This window comes from Morus notabilis, unplaced genomic scaffold, assembly GCF_000414095.1.
Source record: "Morus notabilis unplaced genomic scaffold, ASM41409v2 Scaffold344, whole genome shotgun sequence".
NCBI lineage: Eukaryota > Viridiplantae > Streptophyta > Magnoliopsida > Rosales > Moraceae > Morus > Morus notabilis.
Window position 1 is genome coordinate 92,923 of NW_010367909.1, and position 19,484 is coordinate 112,406.

A 19,484-nucleotide genomic window follows, 5' to 3' on the forward strand; every position below is an offset into this window, starting at 1 on the left:
AGGAGGAGGGGGGGGGGGGGCGGGGGGGGGGGGGGAGTGTTGCGAGAGGTTACCACCAATATTGGGATTGATGCGGGTAATTCGATTGTTGTTAATGAGCAAAGTACCCAATCGGTTTAGATAAGGCAAGTTTTCGAGCTTTACAATCTCATTGTCCGACAGATCAATCGTGTCAAATTGGTCCTTAAAACAAAACAAAACAAAACAATTGCTCGAAAGCATTATTCAATTTTGACATGAACAAGAAAAGAAAGAGATCTCACAAAACAAACAAACAGACAAAGAAAGAAGGAGAAAAGGAATTGTACCTCGGTGGCTCCTAAGTTCTCGATTACAGCAATCTTATTACCTGAGTTGAGAGAGTGAGTGAGTGAGAGAGAAGAGAAAGGAATGAGGTCATTTTGATTTTAAAAAAATTTAAAAATAAAAAAGAAAAGAGAAGGAGGGACTAGGGAGGGTACCTCGAAGATCCAACTCACGCTCCTTAATGGCATTGAAGAAATGAGGGCTCTTCCATATCAGGTCTGCTGTCAGCCTTACCATCCTTCTCTTCTCTTCTCTTCTCTTCTGTGTTCCTCTTTCCTCTCTCTCTCTCTCTCTCTCTCTCTCTCTTTTTTTTTTTGATTTGGGGGGTTTAGGGTTTTATTATCCTATTTCTTTCTCACGATTACGAATGAAATTCAAACACTCCTCTTTCTTTTGTTTACCAAATAAATGAATAAACGACATGTCGTTTTCTTTTGCCTTGAAACTGTTACTTGCAATAATACTATATATATATTTTTTTTTAAAAACGAAAAAACCAAGTCACTTTGTCTTACGGGAACCGCTGGATCCTGCATCAGCGGTGATGATTAGAGCGAACGACGTGTCTTGAATATTTATAATTCTATTAATATATATATATATATCCATACATACATAGAGGGAGAAAGAGAACCAGTTTCAGCTTCTTCTCTACTGTTTATAACATACACGGAGAGCATCAGAGAGAGAGAGAGAGAGAGAGAGCTGAGAAGCAATTTGAGCTTCTTCTTTCCTAATTCCTATTGACTTGAAAAGATTGTCTCTTTTTTCCCCTTCCACAGTTAAGTTATTATCAAGTTAAAAAAATAAAAATAAATGGGGCGTCGGAATCTAGGTTGTTCAAGAGCTTCAAGCTTATTGTTAACATTATTATTATTCTTATTATTATTATTATTATTAATGGCGAAAGCAGAGCAGCTTCTCATTGACAACTCACCATCACCATCATCATCATCGAGCGGAGATGATTCCGACGGCGGATTTTCTTCTCTCGACGGAATGCTACAGTGGGCCATTGGTACTCTCTACTCTTATCTTTTAACCAACTATTTCCCATCAATTTTCTGCCTTTTTCTCTTTTCTTTCAATTCATACATCATTTTTCTGTCTTTCACTTTCCCTACTAAGTTAACTAATAATAATAATACTAATGATAATAATGATATGATTTAGGGCATTCTGATCCGGCGAAATTGAAAGAAGCAGCGAGAGATGTCCGCACACTGTCCAGTGATGAGCTAGAGAAGCGCCAAATCGAAATTAAGGTTTTAAAACAAAATGTTAAATTTAATACCCATTACCCTGCCATGGAAATGGAACTTGTTTCTTTCTGACTTCCATTTTATATATAGAGAGAGAGTAGACTAGTTTTAGCCAATCACACTTATCGAACCTCAGTTTTTTACAATTGATATTATTACTTCTTATTATATTATTGTATGAAAGAGAATTACTCCACTCGATTAGAATTAGGATATTAGCTTTGCTTATAAATTAGTAATCACACTTTAGTTTCCCTTAATGGTTTTCACATAGTATATTAATTAAAAAGTTAGTTAGTTAATTAATTAATTGACAGGAATTAATGGAGGAGTTAAAAATGCCATCAGATGCCGAATTGATGCGAATCGCAATAGGCGACTTGAAGTACAATTCGTCTTTGTCTTTGGAAGATCGACACCGTGCACTCCACGAGCTTCTCATACTTGTTGAGCCCATTCACAATGCCAATGGTACTACGTACCACCCTTGATTAAGATTAATGCTTTTCTTTTTGATGGATCCACAATGCATTAGAATTAGATTAAAATAATTGGTCTGTTTTGTTTTGTCAGATTTGAACAAACTCGGAGGACTTTTTGTGATTATTGATCAACTTAATCATCCAGACCCAGATACAAGGAAACTTGCTGCTTGGGTTCTTGGCAAAGCCTCTCAAAATAATCCTACCCTTCAGAATCAGGCATCCCTATTTCTTCTTTGTCCCTTTTCTTTTCTTTTATTTAACTGCTCGTATGTTCTTGTTTTTGTCCTTGTTCTTCTTGTTTTTGTTTCAATCAGACTCACTCTGAGTAATTTGTGTCTCGGCAGGTCCTGCAACTCGGGGCGTTGCCCAAGCTTATGGAAATGGTAAAATCTGAGGTCTTAGAAGAAGCCAACAAAGGGTTGTATGCCGTTTCAGCTCTCATCCGAAACAATCTAGATGGGCAACGACTTTTCCATGCAGAAGCTGGAGGTTTTCTCCTCCAGGTGAGCTGCCAAAAACCAATTAACTAGGCATTTTAGGTTAACTTTATCTAGGTTGTGTGGATCATCCTAGAAAGAATGCGAAAGCATTGAAGCCGAAGGAGGAAGAGGAGGAGGATTTAACTTTATTAAAAAGGATAATGTTGGGCTTATACACATTTTTGTCCTATATGGTGTCCTTCAAATTACAATTAAGCTAAGTCAATAACAATAAACTGAATTATGGTTAAAAAGGATAATGTTGTGCCTCTACACATTTTTGTCCTATATGGTATCCTACAAATTACAATTAGGCTAAGTCAATAACAATAAACCGAATTATGGTTCTCAGAGTAGAGAGAATTATTTCTTCATCCTTTCCTTCTCTTAGTCAAACTCTGTTGTTAATGGGCAATATCTGTTACAGGACATACTCAGCAATTCAAGCACTGATATTAGATTGCAAAAGAAAGCTGTGTTTCTTGTGGGTGATCTTGCGGAGTCCCAGTTAGAGAACACGGATAAAGATGTGGCGCCTTTTCTCAGCAGCCGCGCTCTGTTGAAATCTGTTGTTGATCTAACCGTATCTTCCGACCTTGATCTCCAGGAAAAGGTAGTAATTCCCACTACTATGGACTACGAGGTAGATTTTTGTTTGGTAATTATTGATTAAGAATGTAGGAGATAAGACGTAATGATTGATTGATGAAACAGGCTCTGATGACAATTAAGAATGTATTGCAACTGAGAACCACAGAAGCGGCGGCAGTTTTGAAGGAGGTTTGCGGTTTGGATGTTGCATTGGAGAGGATAAGGAAACAGCTAAAGGATTTGATTTTGATGGCAGAGGAAGATCAAAAGGATTATGCACTGGATTTGGAAAGCCTCCGCAGCCAAGTGGAAGCAATGGTCCATTCCAAGCTGGGAAACAATCCTCAAAACGCTCGTGAGTTGTGACGACTGGCATTGAATATTTAAACATATATACACATCGCATATTTGAGGAGACTAGATTTTGTAATGGACCTTGAGAAGCTGTAAAAGTAGAAACTAGAAAACAGAGGGATACTCTTCTTTCCCGTCAGTCTTGCCTTTTAATTTTTATACATCGAATCAGCACTAATGTAAACAACAATGAAGCAAAGAGAAAATTATGCAGTATGCCATATCGATATCCAACAGCTTTACTTCGAAGATCTTCGGTCATCTTTGTAGAGGAGAGAAAAAATCATTTGGTAGGATCTTTTCTGGTGAATTGAGTGATATGAATGTTAAATTTTTGTCATCAGGTGAAATAATTATGAATATGGCATCTTTTAAATGTAGTTTTTGTATTTCTTTTCGATTTGGTAAAGTTAGGATATACCGCTTTATTTGGTGACTGAACTCATAAATTTGGATTTACACCGGTACCAATAACTTGAATTTTTTTTTTTTATCCAAAATTTTCCCATACAAAATTTTTTCCGTGCAATGCTTTTAAATATTATTTTTTTCTTTCAAATATGGTATTTCTAAATAATCTTTTTATTGGCCTCTAGAAATATTTGTTTCTTTTACGTTATTTTATTGTTATCTTCTTCTATAGTCACAGAATTGCTGCTACTCTAGATTAGAATGTTGAAAAATCAATTCAATAACTAAAACTGAGGCTCCGTTTATTTCGTTGATTCGAGTTTAGAATTCGAGTTTTACTACGGTAAAAAGCTCTCACAAACAATCACATCTAATTTTTTTGCTACAGTAAAAAGCTCTCACATAAAATTACATCTCAACTCGAATTAAAAACTCGAATCAGCGAATTAAACGGACCCTGAGTTAAAAAATGCATGTCCTACTGTAAGTTTTGCCTTCAACATAATAGAGTACTCTCGTTGCCATAAGTATCATAAGTGATTCAAACAACAGAACAAATGCCGTATTTTGTGTCTCCGCCTTTTTTTTTGGGTTTTCGTTCCACTTATATTTCTATATTGTCTTTTTTTTTTTCCTTTTGATAAAAAATTTAAATGAATTGCGTATGAAATAAAAAGCACCAAAATGATCGTTTTTTTGTTTTTTTGTTTTTTTTTTTGTTTTTTTTGTTTTTTTCATTTTTACGTTCCGAGGTTATTAAAGAATAATACTTTTATAATTTGAATGGTTCAATTTTATTAGTTAATACAATTGTTCTTTGCCAGCTAGATTAAAGTTAATAAGGATGAGACTTCTAAGAGGAATAGTTGACGTTTATTTTCTATATTCGTCACTGATTTTAAATTATGATTCATGGTTCTTTACAGTGTTTTCTCTCATAAAAAATACACATAAAACGAAAATAATTCTGAATCATGATTCTGAATACATAAACCAAACATCCTCTTAGTTAGGGGAGGTGTAGTCTTTTGAAATTATAAGGTTTTTTCTTAAAAGCTTTCAGTGTTTTCATTTTGTAGCCATTAAGTTGGTTTGGGTAAAGGTGGAGGTGCATTTGGTTTAGAAAGTGATTCTGCTTGTGCAATTTATCTTTGTCAGAGTATTAGTTTTACAATTTTGTGATCTCTTTAGAATGTTTTGATAGATGCTCTTAATAAGGTTAAATCTATAGATTTTGTTATTTCTATTCTTTTAGAGAGGCTAATACTGTTGCTTTGATCTAATGCGTTGTTTAGTTAGTTTTAGTATAGTTTCTAGTTGTTACACTTAGTAGCATAATGTCCTAATTTTTTTATAAAGAGTTTGGTTTGAATGCTTTGATCTTATAAGATATAGGTTATGTTTTGTTTTTCTTTTCCTTGTTGTATTCTTAAAGCCCGTTTAATTTATTGATTTGAGTTTTTAATTTGAATTGATATGTGATTTTATGTGAGAGATTTTTTTTGTAGTAAAAAAGTTAAATGTGACTGTTTCTAAAAGTTTTTTACTGTAATAAAATTTAAATTTTAAATTTATATCGGTGAAATAAACGAGAATTTAATCCCTCTGTTTTTGATGTATTTTTTCTTTCACTTTTAATAAATTTCCTCGCTGAGGTCTTTCAAAAAAAAAAAAAAAATATATATTAATGTTCAATTTTAAATGTCAAGGACGCAAAATCAATTTTAAATGTAAAAGACCCAAAATACCCTTAAAGAGAAAAGAACAAGAACAAGAAGCGTGTGATGTGCACCAACCAATTCGTTGGAGAGTAGGAGCGTTTACTTTTCTTCTACTTTTTCATTTTTGTTTTCTTTTTTGTAGATATAATACTGTATAATACGTGTATATATACATACATACATATATATATATATATATAAATAGATTTATAGGGTGGTTGCTTGAGGCTTGGTTAGGTAGGGGGTAGATAGAAAAACGTCTTTTTTATTTTATTTTATTTTATTTTGATATTATTGGGAAAGGAAGGAAAGAGAGAAAAGAAAAGAAAAGAGGGGGGTTTTTGGTTTGGTTGGAGAAGCAGAAGCAGAAGCAAAAGAAGAAGATGGCGATGGCGATGGCGATGCAGCTGAAATTGCAGGATCAGAGGAGAAACAATGATTGGAGGAGAATCATGGGAATCGGAGGAGGAACAAGAGCTTCTCCTAGTATTACTAGAAATAGTGCCAGTTTTTGTGTCGTACGTGGTGCTGTGAGCCGCAACGGGAACGATGCCTCCAGCCCCAAGTCGAAGAAAGTCGTGGGCGGAGTTCCGCAGTCGGGAGATCCACAGTCGAACTACGTGGTGCCGCTGGGGAACTCGTCTTCCACTTCAATAATCCGCCCTCTTGAGGAGATCCTCAGAGACCTCAACAAGCGAATCCCCGACAACATCATCGTCTCAAAGACGACTGCTCAATCATCCTTCTCAATCCCCTGGTACCATGCCAATCGCATGTTGAGCTTCTACGCTCCTGGTAACATGATAACACTGACATTTACATACCATTCTATATATATATATACACACATATATATACACACACACACACACACATATATATATATATATATATACCTTCCTTCCGTGATTAATATTAGGATGGTGCGGGGAAATACGCGATGTGATTTACTCTGAGAATGGAACTGTCACCGTTGTCTACCGTCTCACTATTCGTGGATCTGACGGCGAGGTTGTTTTTCGCCCCCTTTAATTTCTTTTTCATTTTTCTTCTCTTTGATCTCTTCTCTTCTCTTTTCTTTTTCAACCATCAACTTTAATCTACTTGATTAACTCCCTACAACACTAACATATTTATATAATTTAACCAATCTCAGATCACTACATCCTAAATCAGGATTTACTCTTTATACAACACACACACACACACACATGATATGGGTTGGTGGCGTCATCGCATGTAGTTTGTGCTTAACACTAACATATAGTTAATTACAAGCATCATACCTCAAATCTCCACTCCATTCACTAAAAACACCAGATTTTGTTAGTCAGTCAGTCTGGATCATATTTGAATCAGTAACATCTAAACTCGACTGAACCCCATTTCGTTCTATCAACAACAGCAAGAATGCAAAATATAAACATAATCGTAGCCATATAACATACCTGAACAATTTTCGCTCATTTTTCTTAATGCCAATGCCAAGATTATTTCTAACTAAATACCCTCTTTCTCTTGTCTTGTGTCAAGTATGCCGTTAAGAATAAGATCCTTTCACAACCATGCCTTTGACTCTTTTCTTTTTTGTGTCTTTTTTTGGGAAATATATTGTTTACTGCCATTAGCATTATTCTTTCAAAGACATATATTGTAAGTTTACGCGTTGAGCAAAATGGTAATCAAAGAAATAGAAGAATTGCTCATTCTCTTCTCTTGGTTGTGAATTCCTTTCGTCGTACAGTTTTAACTTGATCCATCTGTTATAGGCATACCGTGAGTCATCGGGAACAATATCTTCTAGCGACGGCAACACCGCTGATCCGGTTGCTGCAGCGGAGGAAATAGCTTTCTGCAGGGCATGTGCTCGATTTGGCCTTGGCCTTTATTTGTATCATGAAGAGAAGTAGACGCAAGCAAATATATATGTGACAACGGGGTTACCTTTGCCAGCTTAGCTTTGTGTCTACTCTTCGTTTTGTTTGCTGAAAAATGATACTCGACTTTCTCTCCTTTCAATTATGTAAATATCCAACACGTAAGAAAGAATTGGTCATCTCAGATGGCTGTTTTTGATTTAGCTGAGTAGAATATCTTCCTAAGCCAGCTTAGGAATTCTTTTTGGTCGGAGGGACGTGAAATTGCACTGCATATTTTCTTACATGTAACAGACCATTATTCTCACTCTCTTATATCAATTCCTTTGGATGACTAAATTGAGAACTTGCAAATGAACATTATGTCTTGTTACTTTGAAATGAATAGAGTCAACGAAAGTCTTGTAACAGTGAAACCAGATGTCAAAACCGATATTATTTTTTGAAAATCTCTCCATTTCGTTTTACATTTTGATTAGAAAAAGGAATAATCATCCTTTTAGGCGTGCCTGTGTATCTTGGTGTTCTTTTTTCATGGCCTATAGTTAGAAATGCTAGAAAATTCTTCACAAGAAACACATGTTACTTACCTGGAACAGTGTTTTATTCAGAAATCAACATCTTCGGATTATTCTTTCTCATAGTGCATCAATTTCCAAGCAAAACATAGCTCCAAATTCTTTTTGGCAGCAAAAGGGGCGGCATTAGATATGATGGATTTAACTCAATTTGATCAACAGCGTTTATGCACATTTGATGAATTTAACTAAATTTTTTAAATAGAGTAAATTATGCCAATGCCCCCTGAATTATTTGTCATTTGCAAGTTGGATCTCAAGCTTTTAAATTTTAGCATTAAAGTAAATTTAACAATCCTTGATAACGCAGTCCAATCAATAAATAATTATCAATTAATGGATGCCATTTAGGGTCACAAATGTTAAAATCAAAAGTTTTAAAATTCAACTTGCCAAGCAACTAATAATTTGGGTGTATTTACAGGGGGAAAAAACGTGGGGCATTTTTTGTCTAGAAAACCCCAGACTTGGTACATATTCCCTCTCTGCATGTTTTTGGTCAGGGCTTTGAGCTAGAATTCAGTTCCATTTTAAGGTGTCCGCGAGAGAGAATGGTCTATCATGGGATAGATTCTTCTAGAAACTTATAATATTAAATATAGAGAATTTCACATACACACAGACATATACACAAGTATTATACGTTGGAGAATTTTTACAATTCATCTTTTTTCAAGTCGTACGAAAACATATACCAAGCTATTATTTGGTCGTGCATAAGCAGAGCTCGTAATCATGTCTTATAATGTTGAATGCAAAACAAGTCTAAAGCAACATATGCCATCCTTTTTATTTACTATTTGAAATGTATAGCTGTGTTTATTTACATGACAACATCAAAAGTTGGATGGTCCATTCTATCTAGTTTTGTAAAACACCCAGATTGATTGCTACACCATCATGGCCTCAGAAACTTCTGACCTGTATTAGAAGCCATCCATGATGCAATGACGTCCACAAGTAGGTCTATGTCTTTCGATATCTCTGCGCGAAGGATCCTTGAGTCTGTGCCTAATGTATTCCCAACTTCTTTGGCAACCGTCTCCCATGGCGTACCTACAGATAGATTTGCCAAAAACTCACTTCCACGGTTTACTGCGTCGGCCATTGCCGGTGGAACATCTGGAATGGCCTGCAAAATGGACATATTACACAATGCCTGCCCCACCAAAAGATTTAAGCGTCTTTAAAATATCCCATGTCAAACTAATTACTATACCTGCTGCAAAGGAAGCGCATGATCTCCAGGCAAGAGCCGGATTGACATGTCAAGCATTGAACTGATAGCTGATTCCGAACTAAGCACCTGCGCTAGTGTTGAAGTCTCATCAATAGAATCGTCTTTGAATTTCACCAGAAGATTTCTCGAGATGCCGTAGTATGACTTTATCTGAGGAGACAAACATAAGTAAACACAAACCTCAGGGGATTCACAGGAGAAAATTGCACAATGCAGAATCAAGTCTTAGTTTTATGTTGGTTACTCTCGAGTATCAAGCCACTAAACAAAGCACCAGGACCCACAAAATCAATTCCAAGTTTCTACTCTTCAAGTATACTATTACACCCGAGCCTAGGCATAACAGATACGAACGGACTTACTCTAGAGGAGCTCGTAACGTTTTCGGTTGGGGAAGGGAGGTGAGTGCGTGAGGAAGGTTGCTGATGTGGCCTATAGGTGGTTAGGCTAGACTAGGGATTGGTGCCTATTGGTGCCTAGGGAGTAGGGAGGTTACAACGGACTGAGGGATTTAAAGAAAGGGAATATGTGAGAGGAGGGTATCGTGAGCGAGAACTAATCCTTATTGTTTTCTGTATTTCTGGCCGAGCAGAGCTCGTGGTTTCCAGTGACGATTAATGAAATTGGATCCTTCAGTTGAGGCTCCTTCAATAATCTAGCTGTGGTGTTGTGTTGTGGTATACGTGTGTGTGTGATTCTGTATTGCAGGTACTCGGTGGTCTAACATTTTGGTATCAGAGACATTTACAATATGGAAAAGTAGAGGATGACGAAGGGCGTCACTCGTGGTGATCGCGTAGAGGAGTTAGAGAAGAAGTTGGACAAATTGACGGAGAAGTTGACCGGGTTGGACCGACTAGAGGAGTGTCTCAAGGGCTTACCTCAGCTGGTGTCCAAACTCGTCAAGGAGAGCTTCGAGAATTTCAACCGCGAGTTGCCGAACTCTTCGCCGAAGGGACTAGGAAGGAGGCGGTCATTGCTCCTGCCGCCACAGCAGAGGAGGCTAACGCAAGAGCAGGACAGAGTGAACTGTGGGAGCAGGCGTCCACCGGCGTTCCCCCGGCAAGACAACCGCACTACATGGTGCGAACGGATGGACTGCGGCCTCAGGGGGTAACGCCTGACAGAGAGCCGCCACCAGCTTGGACGGGCGGCCGATACAACCAAGAGAGGAGGCGCGGACCTGAGCGCTGGGAGTTTGGGGACGATCGACGTCGGTTAGGAGAGGAGTTACCGCCATGGGCTGGAGGCGAACCACCCAATCTGGTTCCTCAACGTCGGCGTTTTGGAGGAAGCCCACCACGAGTGGATTTACCGCCTTTTGATGGAGAAGGATAGTCGGGCTGGGAGAGAAGGGTGGAGCGGTACTTCCGGGTCCATATGGTCCGACCCGACGTCCGAGTCCAGGTGGTTACAGACTTTCTCGTGGGCAAGGCTTGGGAATATTACGAGTGGGTCATGGAGGAAGAGCCGGGCATGGATTGGGACGAATTGAAGTTCTCTTTTGGGCAGCGGTTTGGACCCAAGGAATTCAAATCGGTTCAGGAGCAATTGGTGGGCCTGAGGCAAATGGGCTCCGTGGCGGAATATGGGGAACGATTCCAGGAGTTGTTAGCCCGAATTCGAGGGATCGACCGGGCTACCACTCTGAGAATTTTCTTGAATGGATTGAATCAAGAGCTATAGGATGATGTTCGGATGTGGCAGCCCAAGAGTGTACATGAGGCTATTCAATTGGGCTTACATCTAGAACACAAAATAAAGGCTCAAGGAACACGTGGAAGGGTGGGACACGTATCCCCCTTCAATCCAACTCACCAAACGACAACCCGTTTGGCCCCCAACAAATGGGGTTCCAGCCCCCTTGAACACCCAGTGCCCCTCATTCGAGCAGACCCAGAGAGCTTCTGGGATGGGGCAACGAGAGGGCGGCGGTAGTCTGAGCCTTGGCCAGCTAGAACATCAGTGGCGGAAGGACAATCGGGAGTGTTTCCGGTGCAGAGAGCCGTGGGTTGGCGGCCACCGGTGCAAGACTGGTACGCTCAAAATGCTAAAGGTCGCGACAGGAGAAGACGACGAACCCGAACCAAAGGCGACACCACCAGAGGAAGGCCGCAGTTGTACAGACTCGGAGGAAGAGGAGGATTGATGCTCCTCCAACTGGATCTGAGGTTACAAGCTTTAGCGGGAATTAATGGGGGCGATACCCTGAAGCTGTACGGGCACATACAAGAGCAAAAGGTAACCATCTTAATCGATAGTGGAGCCAATACTTCGTTTATCAGTTGGAACAAGGTTAAAGAGCTTGGATTAATGGTGCTCTCCATCCCGGAGTATACGGTCAAAGTTGGTGATGGTTATTGTGTAACTATCGATAGCATATGCCGAGGAGTGCGGTTGAATGTGTCTAGTTTGGAGTTCGAGTTGGATTTATATCCGTTTGAGATACCAGGGGTCGATGTGGTATTAGGGGTTGGATGGCTCAGGAAGTTGGGAACCTTTAGGGCAAATTTCCAACAGATGTGGTTAGAGTTCGAGCTGGCAGGGAAGATACACCGTTTGGTTGGGGTGACGGCTTTGTCCAGAGAACCTATTTCAGTTACCACCATGGCCAAGATGGCCAAGAAAGGTGAGGAGTGCTATCTGGTGCAGTGGCAGAATTCGCACTCCCCCAATACCGGATAGGAAGGGGCAAATAAGGCTTATGTGGTGGAGTTGGCGAGAGAGTATGATACGGTGTTTTCGGGGAAGCTGGGCTTGCCACCGTCCAGAATAGGGGACCATGCTGCAACCGGATGTGAAACCCCCAAATATCCGACCCTACCGTTATCCCCATGCACAGAAAAATGAAATAGAGCGCTTGATTGCAGACATGACGGTGGCAGCCAGAGTCCTTACTCAAGCCCGGTGATATTGGTACGTAAGAAAGATGGGAGTTGACGCTTTTGTGTAGATTACCGGGAGTTGAACAAGTTAACAGTGCCGGATAAGTTCCCAATTCCTGTAATTGAGGAATTGTTGGATGAGTTACACGGGGCATCTTGCTTTTCGAAGCTTGATTTAAAAAGTGGGTACCACCAAATATGCATGAGGCGGTAGGATGTCGAGAAGACGGCATTCCGGACGCACGAGGGGCATTATGAGTTCCTTGTCATGCCCTTTGGGCTTACGAACGCTCCGGCCACCTTCCAGGCGATGATGACCGAGCTATTCAAGCCCTTGCTCCTGAAGTTCGTCTTGGTATTTTTAGATGACATGCTAGTTTACAGCCACAATCCCTAGGAGCACTTGAGCCACCTACGCACCGTGTTGGGATTGCTGAAGGAGGGAAGGTTTGTGCTCAATCCGAAGAAATGTTTGTTTTTCCGGGACTTTGTGGAATATTTGGGACACCGCATTTCACAAGAGGGCGTGGCGGCAGATCCGAGAAAGATATGGGGTATGGTTGAGTGGCCAATTCCAACCACAGTAAAAGGAGTGCGTGGCTTCCTGGGTTTGACAAGCTACTACCGCCGTTTCGTAAAGAATTATGGCACCATCGCGCGGCCCTTGACAGATTTGCTGAAAAAGGGGGAGTTCACTTGGACCGAGGAGGCCCAGCGGGCGTTCCAAGAACTCAAGTGACGGATGACAGAGACTCCAGTCCTTGCCTTACTCGATTTCACTGACACATTTGAGGTTGAGACAGATGCTTTAGGGGCAGGGATAGGAGCGGTTCTATTGCAGCAGGGGCGACCGGTGGCTTACTTTAGCAAAGGGTTGTCGCCTAGAACGATGGCCAAGTCTGTGTATGAGAGAGAGCTTATGGCCTTGGTTTTGGCCATCCAGAAATGGAGAGCCTACCTTCTCGGCATGAAGTTTGTTGTCCGTACCGATCAGAAATCCCTTCGTTTTCTCTTGGAACAGCGAATCAATACTCCGGCGTAGCAGAAGTGGTTAGTGAAGTTGATGGGGTTCGAGTTTGACATCCATTACCGTGCAAGGAGAGAAAATACAGTGGCTGATGCCTTGTCTCGCTGAGGCGGTTGGACGCAAGGAGGGGAGCTGTTGGCTATCTCGGGACCCCAGTTTCTAGACATGGCAACGGTGGAGCAAGAGGTAGCCACTGACACAAACCTTCGCACCCTCAGGGAGAAGTTGAGTCGCGGCAAGGAAAAAGGAAGCCATTATGCAGTGGAAAATGGGGTGTTGCTCCATTGGGGTCGGATAGTGATTTCGGCAGGTTCCAAGCTCAGCAGCAATTGCTGGAAGAATTCCACTCAACCTATACGGGAGGACACGCGGGGGCACTAAGGACGTACAAGCAGATTAGCGCTAACGTGTATTGGCCAGGAATAGCAAGAGATGTGCAACGATTCGTGGCGGAGTGTGGGATTTGTCAAACAAGGTGGAGTCTACGAGTCCGGCAGGCTTGCTACAGCCACTAACCATTCCCGACGCAGTATGGGAGGACATCTCGATGGATTTCATCGAGGCCCTGCCTAAATCCAACGGTCATGAGGTAATTTTCGTAGTGGTAGACCGCTTGACCAAATTCGCACATTTCATTGCTCTCAAGCGGCCGTTCACTGCTAAGTTGGTGGCAGAGGTGTTTTGCCGAGAGGTGGTTCGCCTTCACGGCATGCCTCGAAGTATAGTGAGTGATCGCAATAAGGTTTTCACTAGCCTTTTTTGGAGAGAGCTGTTTCGTCTCCAGCACACCACCCTACGTATGAGCTTAGCATACCACCCTCAAACGGATGGGCAGACAAAAATCCTTCATCGTTGTTTGGAGGCGTACTTAAGATGTTTCTCCAGTGGCCAACCTAGGCACTGAAGTAGGTGGTTGTGTTGGGCAGAATATTGGTACAGCACCAATTTTCACAGTGCAGCCCGCATGACGCCCTTCCAGGCTCTGTATGGCCGGCCGCTCCCGACCTTGATGCGCTATACAGGGGGAAAAACAGCGGTTGGATCCGTTGACATGCAACTTGCTGAACGGGATGAACAGCTGAAGCAGCTACGCTGCAACTTGGAGCGTGCGCAAGAACGGATGAAGCGTTATGCGGATAAAAAACGGGTGGAACGAGAGTTTCAGGTCGGGAAACTCGCTTGGTTGAAGCTGCAACCTTACCGACAGGGCACCGTGGCAAGGCGCTCTAACAAAAAACTGGCACCAAAATATCATGGCCCGTTTGAAGTGATCGGCAAGGTAGGACCAGTAGCATATCGACTTCGTCTACCAGAGGGCTCCAGGGTCCATCCTGTTTTCCATGTGTCTATGCTTAAGAAGGTGGTTGGTAGGTGTGCGGTTTTAGAGGAACCGGTGGTTGTGGATACTGCGGTGGACATGCCCATGCTGCTGTTTCCAGAGGGCGTGCTACAGGGTCGCTTGAAGAGGCAAGGGGGTCAGGTCCTGAAGGAGGTGCTGGTTAAATGGTAGGGGCGAGACAACGAGGACGCCACTTGGGAAGAGTTGGAAGAATTGCAAGTCCGCTTCCCTACCTTCGACCTTGAGGACAAGGTCCTTTTTGAGGAGGAGAGTAATGTTACACCCGAGCCTAGGCAAAACAAATATGAACGGACATACTCTAGAGGAGCTCGTAACGTTTTCGGTTGGGGAAGGGAGGTGAGTACGTGAGGAAGGTTGCTGATGTGGCCTATAGGTGGTTAGGCTAGACTAGGGATTGGTGCCTAGGGAGTAGGGAGGTTACAACGGCCTGAGGGATTTAAGGAAAGGGAATATGTGAGAGGAGGGTATCGTGAGCGAGAACTAATCCTTATTGTTTTCTGTATTTCTGGCTGAGCAGAGCTCGTGGTTTCCAGTGACGATTAATGAAATTGGATCCTTCGGTTGAGGCTCCTTCAATAATCTAGCTGTGGTGTTGTGTTGTGGTATACGTGTGTGTGTGATTCTGTATTGCAGGTACTCGGTGGTCTAACATATACATGGTACATACAATGTCCGACAATGAGGACAAAATATAGAAAGAAGACCCGGCTCAAGATGTCACTCCACTAACGTAGAAAACAAATAAATAGCACTAGATAGATAAGAGGTTTTAACAAAAGGAAATGTCACATGATGAGAAGATATGATGTAATGGTGTACTAATACTATAAAAAAAAAAAAAACAAAAAAAAAACAAAACAAAACTTGTTCTTATTCATAAGTTAGAGGCTTCACGTACAAGTCTTCGAGTTTCTTCTGGTTTCGGAGTAAAATCTTCTTTTCCATTGACTAAATCCATGTACAAAGGAGGAAGCTGCTCAACCAAAGGAAGAACTTGCTTCATGATAGGAGGGCTAAGGTTTCCTAGTTGCTTCAAAGTCATCTCTGCCTGTAAGGATTTGTATAAGATTGAAATATGTTATCTGCTTTCGTACCTCCATTCTCTATTATTCAAAATGAACTCCAGTACAATATATCTTTTCCATAAACAAAGATACCCATAAATCTTAACGTCAACAAAAATGACGAGTCCAATTAATAGGCTTATCATCAACATGGAATTTAGGATTCTACAAACAAGATTTCAAGAAGGCGAAAAGTTTGAAAATATGCAAGTTGGAGACGGAGCTCACAAATATACACTGTATTAAGCCACCCCTGCCAATGCTAAGTTTGTTAAATTATTACAGCTCTATAGTAGCCTTTTCTTTTTGAACAAGTAATTTCCACACGACCCCAACTTACCACAGATTCCAGGAAGTTTTGCATTTCCTAATAAAACAAATGATGTACAGCTATAATTAAGTGAGATTAATTATATCAACGAGAGCTGAACAAATCATTGATAATATTAATTGGTAATATGTTGGAAATTCATCGTGCACCTAGATCTAACTAGTAAGATCAATCGAAATTCATAAATGGCTCTAATCGGTAAAAAATTGGTTAAAAAATGTATGTCAAAACTCCTTCTCCTTCTATTAACTTGCAATGGAATGATATCACAAATTTACAAAGTGCCGTGACATCCAAGTTGTTGGAAGTGTTACACCGACATGCACGTGCTGAATACTAAATATTGAAATAACTTGGATTCTCACCCCAAGACGTATTGTTGGTGATGATGCAATCTGTGACAAAATAGGGCCAACGCTTTGAGCCATGGGGACAAGAACAGGTGAGAACAAAGGAATAGCTGAGCTTGCCTCCTGTGACATTAATAGAGAGACTCTTGTTAACGTTATGTTATTATTTTAAAGTCGATATTTTATACACTCACAGTCTAATAATTTATTTGCTGCCAAAAGGAGAAAGAAGGGAAAGAAAAAGGAAAATACCAAAAAATAGAAGAAATTCCTCGCAATCTCAATCCATTTTGATTATTATTAGGAACTGCATTAAGAAATGGGGGAAGAAGAAAAAAATGCCTACCGAAATCCTTCGGACAGTAAAAGAGTTGTAAGCCAATGGCTACACATTTTCAGTTCTCTTCCAAGGAAGGTTAGGCAGGAATTAACAGTACATGGAGATTTGAAATACAAATACCTTGTTGTTAAATGCCATCAGCACGTTCCCATTTCTTTGAACAGCGTATCTTGATCCTGGTCAAAATGTTTTGTCACAAATTATAATAAGCTGCTACTGATCATAAACACTCTTAAATGCTGTTGAGGGGAAAGTAAGAAGTTGCTATACCAATCAAAAGGTGGATAACAGATCCCAAAGAATGGCCAATGCCAAAAGTAGGAAGATCTGAAACCTGTAAAATTAAGCATGTTTGTCCAAACTTTTCTTAATTGTATTAAACAAAAGCAAGATAGATTTAAGGAGGTGAATATAAAACTAGAGACGCACCGTGTCCCTAAGAAAACGCAAGCACCTATCAAATTTGAATTGGACTTCATCTGCAATGAAGAAGTAATCGAATCCACTAGCATAGGGTGTTGCAATGACGAGAACGTCCCTGATAATGGAAATGATGAGTTTATGATTTAATTTGTAGTAAGAGTAAAATTTGTCGCATCCAATTCCAGTGTAGTAGCATGAATGAGCAGTGAATTTGAGAAAAAAAAGAAACCGTTAGGAAATGATGAATGGAACGGGAAGAGAGAGCTGACTTTTGGGAGAGGCGCTCGAGAAAGAAGCGATAGGCGAGCTGAGGTGCAGCTCCAACAAAAATACCACCAACAAAATGTACAACAAACTTTGGTTCTGAGCTTCTTGGTTTAAGAACCCATGCTCCCTGTTGGTTACAAATCATATAACATATATCCAATCAAATATCACATCCCAAACAGTTGGTAAGTAAGCTTGTAGGTACTTACAAATCATATAACATATATCCAATCAACAATCCATTCCATCTTGAGTTTACTTATAGGAATACTATCTAATAATATCGTAGATTGTAGATGCCACAAATATATTGGTAAGTAAGCTTGTAGGTACTTACTCATATGACTCCTAACTCCGTGTCTGTTTTCTTTGGCATAACAAAACAACATTAACATTTAACGCCTAACTTCTTTTCTTTTCTTATAAAATAAAGCCTTGGTTAAGAACAAACAAGTTATAGTAATTAATATATACATATATACATATATATGTAAAGAAAAATGTTTGCATAAAAATAGATTTAATTTGATACCTCAACTTCAGTCCAGTCTCTTAAACCTCCCCAGCCATCTTGCGATTGCTTCACTGTATCCGTCAGTAATCTGAACCAACAACAACGACGACGACGACAACCCAATTTATATATTAATTAATTAATTTCATGGGACGAATTTAGAGTTTCAAGATTCCAACAAAACAAAAACAAAAAACCTCTCAATCTCGGAGTAGAGTTGAATTCCAGTTGGTTGTCTGCGGGTGGGCTCATCGGAGTTGTAGTAGATTCTTGTTCTGCTGCGCCGATAAGTATGACCAACACCACCACAACCACGACGAGAAGCCGCTGAATAAGAAAATCCGATCGTACGGCTCTGGGTCTGCGATTGGAGCTCATGGAAAGGCGGGTGCAGGTGCATCGACCTTACCCAAAAACAAGTAGAAGTAGAACAACTGCCCATCGAATGAATGATCCAAAGGGAAAGGAAGAAGTTCCTTTTCCTTTTCCTTATTATTATTTATTTAATTTTATTGCTAGTAACTTTTATTCGTTATTTCTTCTCCGTCTCATTCTCCGGCAGCAGCAGCAAACATGAAATGAAATCGCTTGTCCCAACAGAATTTTGCACGTGGGACCCACCCAAGGCGTCAATCCTGATCCGAAGGCCCAGTTGGTCTACATTAGGCCACAAATTGACCTCCACAGCTCCATGGGCTCACTTTGATAGTAAATAAGACTCATGGACTTGTAATAATGATCGACGGCTTCCGATCGTCAGAGAGTAATCCGACAAATTACTCTACCAAATTATTCTTCTTTTTTTCAACTATAAAATAATTAACCGCCTCCAATATCCATATTATCGCGGCTGCTCTATACCATGTCTCGGATATGATGAAATAAAATGAATTGAGACGGTATTTTGTCGAGACATAATCATTTTGAATATATTAAGGCCCGTTAACTTCGTTGATTCGAGTTTAGAATTTGAATTTTTCTACAGTAAAAAGTTCTCACAAACAATCACATCTAATTTTTTTACTACAGTAAAAAACTCTCACATAAAATCACATCTCAACTCAAATTCTAAACTCGAATCAGCGAAGTGAACGAGGTTTAACTTTCTTATCATTTGATCTCTTAGAAAGGACAAAATAAATGTCTTAATTGTTCTTTAACAATTTATGATCTCTAGTGGACTTCTCAATAGAATTCGAACCGGGATAAAAGTATTGACCATCTATAAAAAAAAAATAATGAATTAATCTTGTACGATTCTCAAGAACCAAATATTCTTCAATTTCTTATAATCATATGCTTATAACGTCCCGCGAACAACTGGGACATTCAAGAGTATTCAAAAGACGTTTAGGGTAATATAACAACATCTTTAACTATTTGTCAATAAATACTAATGGTCCCTATAAAAATTTATCTTGTTTACTTGAGTCTTGTTTTCTTTTTTAGAGAATTGTTTACTTGAGTTTTTAATTGCAAAGTTAGGGGCATCACCACCTACGTTTGGTCAACATGTTAAACAAAAGCCTCTCTATTGTTGTTGTTACGTCTGTTGAATTGTGGTTGCAATTAAGAAGTTTGAAAATCAAGACTTTTTTTATTTGTTTTTACTTCACTAA

At 40.1% G+C, this 19,484-nt stretch overlaps 4 protein-coding genes across 4 annotated transcripts in view; 2 read left to right on the forward strand and 2 right to left on the reverse strand.

Annotated features, from left to right (window-relative positions):
• LOC21388190 (U2 small nuclear ribonucleoprotein A') overlaps positions 1-608 on the reverse strand; it is a 4,258-nt gene extending 3,650 nt beyond the window's left edge. The window contains exons 1-3 of the mRNA XM_024175791.1: positions 462-608; positions 309-349; positions 54-183 (exon numbers count right to left, since the gene is read on the reverse strand). Coding sequence (XP_024031559.1) covers positions 54-183; positions 309-349; positions 462-543 — 253 coding nt within the window. The 5' untranslated portion in view covers positions 544-608. The remainder of the gene's footprint in view (positions 1-53; positions 184-308; positions 350-461) is intronic.
• A 331-nt stretch (positions 609-939) lies between these two features.
• Positions 940-3,745, forward strand: LOC21388191 (hsp70 nucleotide exchange factor FES1). Its single transcript, XM_024175794.1, has 7 exons — positions 940-1,324; positions 1,480-1,571; positions 1,886-2,039; positions 2,142-2,269; positions 2,398-2,556; positions 2,960-3,145; positions 3,247-3,745. The coding sequence occupies exons 1-7, from the start codon at positions 1,123-1,125 to the stop codon at positions 3,487-3,489; spliced, it is 1,164 nt and encodes a 387-aa protein (XP_024031562.1). The 5' UTR covers positions 940-1,122; the 3' UTR covers positions 3,490-3,745.
• Positions 3,746-5,928: 2,183 nt separating this feature from the next.
• On the forward strand, positions 5,929-7,902 carry LOC21388192 (DNA repair RAD52-like protein 2, chloroplastic). The gene is made up of 3 exons (XM_010113710.2): positions 5,929-6,404; positions 6,529-6,620; positions 7,379-7,902. The coding sequence occupies exons 1-3, from the start codon at positions 5,993-5,995 to the stop codon at positions 7,517-7,519; spliced, it is 645 nt and encodes a 214-aa protein (XP_010112012.1). The 5' UTR covers positions 5,929-5,992; the 3' UTR covers positions 7,520-7,902.
• An 811-nt stretch (positions 7,903-8,713) lies between these two features.
• On the reverse strand, positions 8,714-18,432 carry LOC21388193. The gene is made up of 10 exons (XM_024175792.1): positions 18,063-18,432; positions 17,884-17,953; positions 17,354-17,478; positions 17,091-17,199; positions 16,932-16,995; positions 16,782-16,837; positions 16,337-16,444; positions 15,475-15,624; positions 9,284-9,454; positions 8,714-9,196 (listed from the first exon to the last, which is right to left on the reverse strand). The coding sequence occupies exons 1-10, from the start codon at positions 18,305-18,307 to the stop codon at positions 8,963-8,965; spliced, it is 1,332 nt and encodes a 443-aa protein (XP_024031560.1). The 5' UTR covers positions 18,308-18,432; the 3' UTR covers positions 8,714-8,962.
• Positions 18,433-19,484: the final 1,052 nt, after the last annotated feature.

Excerpts from the sequence above, each read along its gene's own strand:
- LOC21388191 (XM_024175794.1), top strand. The coding sequence starts at position 1,123 with ATGGGGCGTCGGAATCTAGGTTGTTCAAGAGCTTCAAGCTTATTGTTA. Across the intron at positions 1,572-1,885 it reads AGCGCCAAATCGAAATTAAG|GAATTAATGGAGGAGTTAAA; the intron begins GTTTTAAAACAA and ends ATTAATTGACAG. Across the intron at positions 2,270-2,397 it reads ATCCTACCCTTCAGAATCAG|GTCCTGCAACTCGGGGCGTT; the intron begins GCATCCCTATTT and ends GTGTCTCGGCAG.
- LOC21388192 (XM_010113710.2), top strand. The coding sequence starts at position 5,993 with ATGGCGATGGCGATGGCGATGCAGCTGAAATTGCAGGATCAGAGGAGA. Across the intron at positions 6,405-6,528 it reads GTTGAGCTTCTACGCTCCTG|GATGGTGCGGGGAAATACGC; the intron begins GTAACATGATAA and ends GATTAATATTAG. Across the intron at positions 6,621-7,378 it reads TTCGTGGATCTGACGGCGAG|GCATACCGTGAGTCATCGGG; the intron begins GTTGTTTTTCGC and ends CATCTGTTATAG.
- LOC21388193 (XM_024175792.1), bottom strand. The coding sequence starts at position 18,307 with ATGGGCAGTTGTTCTACTTCTACTTGTTTTTGGGTAAGGTCGATGCAC. Across the intron at positions 17,479-17,883 it reads GAGACTGGACTGAAGTTGAG|GGAGCATGGGTTCTTAAACC; the intron begins GTATCAAATTAA and ends TGTAACCAACAG. Across the intron at positions 9,197-9,283 it reads ATGCGCTTCCTTTGCAGCAG|GCCATTCCAGATGTTCCACC; the intron begins GTATAGTAATTA and ends TCCATTTTGCAG.